This window comes from Vulpes lagopus, chromosome 5 (genome assembly GCF_018345385.1).
Source record: "Vulpes lagopus strain Blue_001 chromosome 5, ASM1834538v1, whole genome shotgun sequence".
NCBI lineage: Eukaryota > Metazoa > Chordata > Mammalia > Carnivora > Canidae > Vulpes > Vulpes lagopus.
This window is the reverse complement of record NC_054828.1, coordinates 26,265,246-26,275,865: the sequence shown is the minus strand read 5'-3', so window position 1 is coordinate 26,275,865 and position 10,620 is coordinate 26,265,246. Positions and strand designations below refer to the sequence as shown.

At 40.3% G+C, this 10,620-nt stretch overlaps 1 protein-coding gene across 2 annotated transcripts in view; it reads right to left on the bottom strand.

Annotated features, from left to right (window-relative positions):
• Positions 1–1,646: 1,646 nt before the first annotated feature.
• LONRF2 (LON peptidase N-terminal domain and ring finger 2) overlaps positions 1,647–10,620 on the bottom strand; it is a 33,740-nt gene continuing 24,766 nt past the window's right edge. For both annotated transcript variants that reach the window (XM_041757298.1, XM_041757299.1), the window contains exons 10-12: positions 7,853–8,015; positions 5,242–5,391; positions 1,647–3,421 (exon numbers count right to left, since the gene is read on the bottom strand). In XM_041757298.1, the coding sequence (XP_041613232.1) occupies positions 3,227–3,421; positions 5,242–5,391; positions 7,853–8,015 (508 nt within the window). In that variant the 3' untranslated portion in view covers positions 1,647–3,226. The remainder of the gene's footprint in view (positions 3,422–5,241; positions 5,392–7,852; positions 8,016–10,620) is intronic.

The window sequence follows — 10,620 nt, the reverse complement described above, 5'->3', positions numbered from 1 at the left end:
CTTGGTGTCTTTTGATATGGGAGGTAGGGGGGTGATGCTTAAGAGAAGAAAGGACACCTTTAGGGTTATAAAATGGGATAACACTTCCAAAAGTTGGCACATGAACTGGTTATGAACCACTTATTGTGGTTGCATGGATAAATCTTAAAATTTTTAAAAAATTTAATTCAGAACTTTAAAAAGTATTCTAACATTCTGAAGATGAGCAAACACAGGGAATGTGATACCCTAAAAATCTCATGAGCTTTCAGCATACTGCCCATCAGGATATCAGCTGTATTTCAGAGACGTAGGCAGGGATGGAATTATGAGTCAAGCCACTTAGGAGACTGAAATGGAAAAATACCTAACAGAGTGTACAGAATGTACTTCAAGTACTATACTTAAAGAAGAAAAATTACTCCTCCACACTGTTATTATTACTCTAAGTAGATTCTGTTTTTATTCTGATGCAACTAGACCGTTAGTGTTGGAACATTTTCAGTAAAATTAAACTTGAATGTTCTGACTCTGAATGAGATCTTATTTTCTGAGAAATATTAGACATGACATCTCCATGACAGAAAAGAGGTGTGTGTGTGGAGGGGAGCTGTTCTACTGCTTTAGCTAAATTAGTAGCAAAATGAGCAAACTAGAGTTTAGGCTTCCTTAAATTTGTAAAAGGAAGCTTCTCTCATAATATGACTTGAGATATTATTTCCCTGGTCCAACTTCCTGAGAAAGAATGTCATCTGAGAGGTACCTGGGTGGCTCAGTCAGTTAAGTGTCTGCCTTAGGCTCAGGTCATAATCCCAGGGTCCTGGCATCGAGCCCTACAATGGGCTCCCTGTTCAGGGAGAGTCTGCTTCTCCCTCTCTCCTTATCTCCCTGCTCACGCTCTCGTGCACACATATTCTCTCTCAAAGAAATAAATAAAATCTTTTTAAAAAAGAATGCCATCTAAGTGCTCACGAAGTAGCCATCTGCTCCTGCTCTGCTTTAGGTAGACACTAGATGCTCAACAGAGCATGAAGTAGTCACAGTCCATTCCCTTGGGTGTCAAAAGACAAAGACAACAGAAAGTTTTGCTGCTCTATTTACATCATTACTGACAAACAGGCTTTTACACCAGAATACTCAGAATGAGAAGACAACTCAGAAAGAGGCAGACATAATTAGGAAGAGATACGTTATAGCTCTGGTCAGAGATCTGTGCCAGTTATGACATATCAGGAGTAAGACTGAGAAAGTAACAGCATCCAATGGGTACAGGAGAAGCCCTGGTACTCTGAGCACAGAGACTTAACTTCAGGAAAGCTCCTGGAGAAACTATGATTACAATGTGGTTATTTTACATATTCCCAGATGGAAACAGCAATGATATGGTTTCAGGGTAGGAAAGATTCTCCAAAAGAAAAAGAAAGAGAATGGTCAGTACATACCTATTTTCATGAACCATTCCTAAGAAAGGTCCTCTCACATATTAGATACAGTTTTGCTTTCTTTTAGATGATCAGCTTAGGATACACAGCCTAAAACTGCTGGATATTGTCATTAACACATGAATCAATAAAATAGTTTAAAAATCACTTGGCCAAACAGCTTTTAAACCATGTTCAAGATGAAATTTGAGATTTGCAATAAGTGAGGCACTAGAAACATCTGACTGGAAATACTTTCACATTTTCTCTTTATGACTAAGTTACACAAGAATAGTATTTTCTCACTCCCATAATGGAACTGAGCTTTAGCTTGAAAACTCCAATGAAAACAAAATACAATCATAGAGTCTTTCTAATAAAATGCTTGATGGATTGATAAACAACCAACTTTTGACATTATGAAATATATTTGTTAAAATTCAAATATCATATACCTTGAATGAATAAAGAGAAACTTAAAACTGTGATTTATTCCCTGGTCTGGTTCTCATCATCTTTTAGTTAAGACAATCCACAGCATATACCAAGAAGCCAACTCAACACACCAGCTGGTTAGGCCAGTGAGGACAATTCAGTATCTCAGGTTCAAGTGGTTATTTCAATTAATACTACCAACATCTGTTAGAGGTTGAAGTTGTCATTATATGGTTCTTTAACAGATAACACCAGGTCTTATCACTTCTACAACTTCTTTTCAAAAGACACAAAGCCAATTTTTAGGTTGAGGATGGAGGAAAAACTTGCCGAATATTTACATTCCATAACCATCTCCCTCTTCTTGCATATTGTCCTGATAGGTTTTCCTGGAATAGATAAATTCCCATTCCACATGAGCTTTTTAATATCTTCATATATGAGTGGGTGGATGGTAAACTCAAATTACTGATGGGCCTAATTTCCAATGCAAATCCATTAGAAAGAGGGCTATTTTCTCAATGCTTTCTATCTACCAATTTTTTTTTTTTTGTATCTACCAATTTAATGAGATAGGGTTATGCTTTCAAGGAGGTTTTTATTTTTTTTTGCACTAATTTGACTATGTTTGACATCCTAATGCATGTACAGTTTTAGCTAACTTTTGCTCACTCTTCATTGAGTGTGTATAAATATGTATCCTTAAGTCACCATACTGTTCTCAGATTTTCTATATCCAAGGTACACCTTTGTGTATTCTGACGTTCATTTGATTACAACATGCAATGTATAACACCTGAACTACTGCAGGACACAAAACACAGTTCTATCCGGCAGCTACTACTTCTTGGGTGAGGACTAATTTTGGCTCCTGCACTGGACAACAGTTTGATTCCTCAATTTCACAGACAACTTCACAGTGACACACAAAGCCTAAGTGCATTTTCCGTTAGCCTGTGCACTGAGAAATCTGCTTCTAGATAAAAATGTGGTTTCCCCCTTACTGTCTAGCCACTAAAGCATGCTGTTTCCATCTGGTGTAGCAAAATACTTTACTGGGGAGGGAGTCCTTCTTTCTTGCAAAACCTAAACCACTCCTCAACCATCTGTGGTGTTCTCTGCTGTTAGCGAACTACAAAGTAGAGCATCTGCTTCAAAGAGATTCTCTTAGGTTCTTTTCCAACCAAAGGCTCTGTTCAAACTTCACACTAACCTTGTACACAGTCAGGTTCCACCAGGCACAGACTTTTAACATTTCAGTAGGAGTCAATGTTTGCTAAATGTTCCATTTTGCAACCCTATCAACAAGCACATTACAAAGCATGATGAATGGGATGCTACTCGTCCATGCCTAGCACTCCTCAAAAATGTACAAGGGCTCCCAGAAAAAATCAATTATTTCTCTCCCTGCTATTAACCAGCTCCTGCCGACTATTCATCTTACGAGTGATGATGACCAATATTCGCCGAATGGCAAGCAGACGCTCTTTAAGTGAGATCATGCCAAGAATAGCCAGCTGAGCCTTGCGCTCCAATGGCAACACTGCCAGGATCCACCAGGACCATGCAGGACCACTAGGGTTACTCTGAAAAAGAAATGAAAGCAAAACAAAATTATCATCTAAAATACAAGTCTCTTCCCCGATACTGTCCTTGTGTTTCACCAAAAAGTTATGAGGAAGAATTAAATGCCACTTTGTCTTTTAGGTCAACTTTCCATCCATTCAGCCCTTGACATACAAAGTTTACATTCCTGTTACACATTTAAATATGGGAGAAGTCAAAATATACAGCTTGCAATGAGAAGTATCTTCCACAGGGAAATTTCACGAATTATTTGCTTCTGTTCTCTCAAAGCTCTAGTTGTGAGTATATATCAGTCAGAAGAGGACACCATACATTTTCACCTCTATTTCCAATGTTCTGTGTTATTGTTTTTTAAGTTTTAAATGCACTTTAGAAAGTTCAATATTAGGAAGGCAAAAAATATGTGTATAAGTCTGGGTATTATAATGCTTCCAATATCTATGTGATGAATGTACACATATAGATGCAACATCTATGTATGAATTATTGTTAATCACCATGAATTAACTATATAAGAGTTATTAAGCTGACAGCCTTAATTTCACATACCAAAACACACAATTCTGGATTGAGCTCTAAGCAAAGTTGGTCATAAAGTTGTTCTCAGTATTCCTGGCATTAAGAACCACAATATCCAGGCCTCCCTGTTTCCTGTCTTGGATTCTCCTCCAATTCCACCCCAAAGGTATACAGAATCCCACTGGGAACTACAGAGGGTGGACTCTGGAGTCACCTTAGCTTAAGAGGAGAAAGATTCTACTGAAAGATTGGGAGTATCATATTTGGGACAATTTTTGGCTTCAAGGACAGGACAGTCATGAGTTTGGAAGATACATAATTCGGATGGGGGGCGGGGACAAGACAGAAGTCCTCGAGAGACAGAAAAAGAACCTAAAAATGGATGGGAGAAATATAAAGGACATTTCACCTTCCCCCCGATCTGCTGAAAGCTGGTCCTCCAGCTCTGCTTTCTCTATGAGACAGGTGAGCATGTATAGTAGAAGGAACTACATACTCTCAGCTATGAGCCTAAGCCATTCCTGCCTGGCGGTCATCTGGAGGAGGAGGGGATTCATTTGCACTTAGAACTGCTTCACAGCCTGAAGCCACACTCTGCCTGAAGAGCCAGCTTCACTAAAAGCATCCTTGCAGAGCACCCAAGGAGGCCACATTGGACAGAGGGCAGGAAGGCTTCTCGTTTACCCAGAGCTAGATTTTTCTCTTCATTTATTCAACACCTGTTTCTTAGGCACAAGGCAATATTATGTGTAAAACATAGAGCATTCATGCTAATGTACAAAGATTATTACTCTCTAAATCAGAAGATTTATTTTGTTAAGATTTTATTTATTTATTCATGAGAGACACAGAGAAAGAGACTGAGACACAGGGAGAAGCAGGGAGCTTGATGCAGGACTAGATCCCAGGACCTCCAGGATCATGACTGAGCCGAAGGCAGATGCTCAACCACTGAGCCACCCAGGCATCCCTAAATTATAAGATTTAAACAGCTGACTGAAATAGTTGGTGAGAGAAGTGAAAGTACTAAAGGTAACAGCCAATCAGAACAAATTCATTTCCGATAGAAAAGAAATTACTTTTATGCAGTACATTAATCAGAAAGCACTGACTGTTTTGCTCAAAAAGGCACATGCTACTCTGTTAGGTGCTTCTCTGGGCTCTCGATGAATGAATCGGTTCATAAGTGAGCATAATGGAGTATGCGGCATAGTACTGCCTAATTTTCCAGCAGAATAGTATGTCTTAACACATTACAGCAGCAAATAAGAGCATTATAAAATAAATAAGGAGAATATACCTGAGGTTCAGATTCCCTGTCTGGCATTAACCCAAAATGGCTTAAAATTTGTTCTTTCATGTGATCCTGAAGTGAAGTAAACCAGGAAACTGACTGTTGGTAAACAGAATCGTGAAGACTGGTGAGTTCTTCATATGCTGGTCCTTCCACCTGATCAAGGAGAAAGGAATCCACTCTTACATGTGAACGTACTGATGTCTGCTGCATTTGCTATGTGAACTCGTGGCATTTAGATGATTCATTTGTGTTTTAGAACATACTATATGCCCAACCACACAAATCTCTACTTCTCTTACATAGGGAAGATCTATCCACCCCGTCTATATCACCCTGATTTTTCTCTTAACCACGTATACATAAATCCCATGTTACTATGACTAATTTTCACTGGCTACATGCAAATCTATATTTGAGAATTTACTCCACCATTCAGATAAGATCTATTTAAAAATAACACAGCAATATAAGTATTTATGCAAAAGTGAGTGTTTTTTAAGAAATTTTGGTGGTGGTGGTAAGAGAAGGGGCTATCATTCCCTCAGGATAGTTTCCTAGAAGAAGAATTGCCAAATTAAAGAGTGAGACATTTAAAATATTGTATTCCATATCATCAAACTATATTCCAAAAAACATGTTACCGTCACCACACATTCCCTACATTAGCCTTATGCAGCAGGAAGCCCTGCCGCTTTAGATTTACCATGCTTTGCTTCTCGGTGCCAAGTCACTCAGTTTAAGTATGTCCCAGTCCTACTCAGGAACACCGAGTGGGAAAAGCACTGGGTTGGGGAAGCCAGGGATCCAGGTGTGTTCTGGCTTCACTGCTGATTCTCATGAGCCAGTCACACAGCCCCCTGAGGGTAGAGTTTTTTCATCTATAAAATGGGGATAAACCATTCTGGTCCTTTCTGGTTATAAAATTCCAGGATCTCTGAAAACTAGGGTAAACTGAGGAATTCGATGATAATGCATACAACCATTCTCAATTTGACTTATACAAATTAAATACAAGTAGTAGAGAATTTTCTGTTTTTTAAAAAACACCAAAATTATTTCATGTTGTAGCCATGTAAGCTCTCATTTTAAACATATATACCACTAACAATCACCATCCAAATCAAGAGTCAGTAAACCCTCTTATCAGCAGAGAGACCCTGAGAACAATCCCATTCTGTCACACTCTTTACACTCCCCTCCCTGGTCCTGAGGATGACCAGGAGCCAGAACCAGCAGCCAGAAAAGAGACAGTGCTGGCGCTGCTGCGGGGTAGCTCTCCTCAGGGGCATCACGAATGGACATCACTGTCCCCACAGCGACTTCCAGTGTGATGTCAGACAGCTGAAGACTCACTTTCCATCTTTCTAAATGTGAACCAAAGAATTCAAAAGAGGGATACAGTAATTCCAAGGATTTCCTCTTTCTAAATGGTGGTAATGTTTTTCTTGCAAGATAATTTACATACAGAAAATGCATAGATCTTAATGGTTGGCTTAAAGTACTGTCAGCCGTACACACTAGTGGGATCACGATCCTAAACAGGAGAGAGAATATTTCCATCACCCACAATAGCCCTCCCATCCCCTCTCTAGTCAGTTACAACATCCCCACCCCCAGCCAGTGTCTGCCCTCCAACACCAGAGACAAGTGATGCCTGGTCCTGGAGTATATAAATGGAGCCACATATCATGTGAGGTTGTGAGTCTGGCTCCCTTGGCTTGGCATCACGCTAAGACAGGTGTTCACTGAGAGACCTAGAAGATTGTTCCACGTTGTACTATGTCAGCAGTTCCTTCGTTTTTACTGCCAAGTAGTATTCCATTGTATAAATACACTACAGTTTGTTTATCCATTCCTCTGCTGATGAGCATCTGCACTATTTCTTGGTCTTGGCCACTAATGAATATGTCTGCTAGGGACATCTTTGTACCCGTCTTTTCAAGAATCCCTTGAAAACATTTTGTTAATCTGTCAAAATATGGGTTCTGATATTTCCATTAGGCATATCAATATTTCTTAAGGGGTAAGAGATCCAAACCTTTTATATTGGGCTTAAGAAGCTATTTTTAAGCACCATTTTTTGTACTATATCTCATTCTGCACTAATACGAGTATCTAGAACAGGGATGGACTACTACCCACAAGTCAAATCCTGTTCATTGTATGTTTATGTAAGTAGCGTTTCACTGGAAACCAATTATGCCAACTAATTTACATAATGCCTATGGCTGCTTCAGTGCTACAATGGCAGGGCTGAGTAGTTGCAACAGGGGCTGTATGACCTGCAAAGTCTATAGTATTGACTATATGGCCCTCTGCAGATAGTTTGCAGATAGTTTGTATGGCCCTCTGCAGATAGTCTGCAGATAGAACACCAAGACAACAAATCACAAAGGCATTTCAAATGTGCAGCAGTAAGGTAATTTTTTTTTAGGAGATGTTTCCACCAGCTCCAACTCAGGTGAAAAATCCAGTGAGGTAATAAGTAACAAAATGCTGAATTGGGGAGGATGTAAGTAATACTGTCAATAAAAATCCGACCAAGTTTTTCCACTACGCAGAGGGAACCAAGGTGAGTGACCTCTAAACAATGCAGCAGTAAAATAAACCTCACCTTTTCATCTTCAAGATATTCAATGTCGGCTGTGTTATAGCCATCTCTGTGACGGTGGCTTAGGACTCTGAATCGACTTATTCCAATGGCATCCACAACCGAACTCCCATCAGGAAATGTTCTGACATCCTTAATCTCCAGCATGCAGCCATACTCTGAAATTCTGACAGGACAATTGGGAGAAATGACTGATTTGAAAAATGCAGAAGATCCAAAAAAAAAAAACAAAAACAAATGGTTGTCTCCACATGAGACCAGCAAGCTTATTTTGTCTAAGAGACACTGGCAGAGGTTCCTTCTGTTAATGTGAAACATAGGGTGTGCAAGGGCTGCAGAGGGAGGGCTGGACGGGAAAGGCCCTTGTGCCTTGGTTGCTCAAACAAGCTAGTGGTTTGGAAAGACTCAAGAGGTGGAGAAAGAATCATCGTGGTCTGGGCACCAGCAGGGGGTACACACAGCACAAGGTATATCCAAGCTCCCATATCATTCACAGATTCTGCTCCCTCCTCCCCCATTTCCACTGCTGCTGGCCAACTCTGTCCTCCCTAGCAACCGCTATGGAAAGTCATCTACAGTCACTGCTTCATCTTCTGCTTCCCATCAGGCCTCTGACTCTACCACTGGAAGTCACAAATAACCCTGCCATGAGCCTGCTGATCTGTCACTGAGTCAACCCCCACTGCTGCTCTCTGCCGTTCTCTCTGATCAGCTGTGACCAGCTCTTCACAGCTTGCCTCCCTCCTCCACATGTCCCTCACACACAGAGGTCACCCAGGGTGGCATCCTCACTCCCAAACTATTCCATGTGATCTTACCCACTCTTGCTCTCTGAACTCTTGTCTGCTTCCTGAGGACACTGATCGTGCCTATTACATGTCAAGCACCACGTGGAGTTTATAGTATGTACTCAGTCAAGCTCCTCCAAAACAGGAAGGTTTAAAAAAAGTCAAATAACTTATGTAAGGCCACAGTAAGATTTCGAGCTGAGACCTGAGCCTAACCCTATCTAATTTTAAAGTGAATGAACAACTTCATTACTTACTTCAAGCTAACTTTAAGTGACAGTTCTCAAGTCACACACAGGCCTGTAAGGCTGGACACCTCTACCTGGATCTCTCCGAAAACTCTCTTTCTGCTTATTGAACGGGGCTATCTTACCCATAACCAGGGCATGGGCGGAGGTACCCTGAAGATCTTCAAAGGAAGACTTACTGCCCCAGCTATCGGCAGACAAATGCCTTCAAATGGTTGCTCCTTCAAAGCCTGGCTCAGCTGTGGAAACTGTCTTTCCAAAGAGCATACTGTCCTGTCTATGGACAAGAACTTGTGAATGAATGCAAATTTCCTTTACAGCTATAACTCTCAGGACATCTGGACTCTCATGAGGCCATCAGAACATGGCCCCAAAAAATTAGCTGAATTCTTCCTACACACTTGCATGTCTCCTTCTCCTGGCCTTTGCCACAGGTGAGCCATGCTTTTGTCTACTGTTCTCCATGGTAGGACTTGCCTTTCCTCACTTACTCTGAGCAACCTCTGCTCACCAACAAGTTGAAGAGACTTATGTTCTATAGTTTATCTGGATAATGCCCTTCTTAGTGTTCTGTATCCTTCATGGAAGCAGAATTTCTGGAACTTGGTTTCTCACTCTGCTTTTGATGAATCAAATTTTAATACATTAAAATTTATTAATCTCTTCCTCTATGTGATGCACTCTCAGAATCTTGTATTTAAAAAAATCTCTTCCAGGCAGCCCTGGTGGCTCAGCAGTTTAGCGCCGCCTGCAGCTCAGGGTGTGATCCTGGAGACCCGGGATCGAGTCTCACATCAGGCTCCCTGCATGGAGCCTGCTTCTCCCTCTGCCTGTGTCTCTGCCTCTCTCTCTCTCTCTCTCCTCTCTGTGTATTCTCATGAATAAATAAATAAAATCTTTAAAAAAAAAAAAACTTTTCCTTTTCCTAATTATAGTTTCCAGTGTTTTCTCGTAAAAATTTTATAGATTGTTTTTCACATAGAGAATGTAAATAACATGTGTTAATTTGTGTATATGGTACAAGGCAGAGAAAATATTGTATCACTTGGGCTGCCCACAAATTTTCTAAAGTGAGCAGCTTGCTTTTTCTCACAAACTTGTATGTAAATATGGGTCCATATATGAGTGGTTCTGTTTTGTATCTCCCTATTCTGTTTCAGTGGTCTACTTATTAGGGCTTCTGAGTTTATTACAGCAGTGTTCTCCCATCTTACTGCTGATTTCTTCAAAACTATCGTGACCTCGGTCTTTTGTTTTTCCGTAATTATAAAATCAGCTTAAACAATTTCATGAAAAAATCCCTCTTGTAATGTTGACTGAAAACTACTTTAGATTTGTAGATGTATTTGGGTAAAACTGACATTTCTGTGACATGGAAGTCAATGCATCCATCCATGGATATGGTATTTCTCTCTATTTATTTAGATCTTCCTGAATATTTTTCAATAAAGCTGTAGAATTTTTTCCATGAAGGTCCTGCACATATCTTTAAAAAGATGTGTTCCTAAGTATATATGGTAGAAACTAGTGGATGGTCCCACATGTCCATTCTCCCTTCCTTCCTGGGCACATCCGTGGGCTACAATTTCCAGCCTTCTTTGCAGTAGGTATGAGCAATAGTGATGTGTATCTGTTTTTCCAGAATCCTTTTAGAGCATTTGTGCCTCTTCCACCAGCTAGAACTTGCATGTAGTGACCTCATCATAACCAAGCAGTAATGACAGCCCTAGAGGAT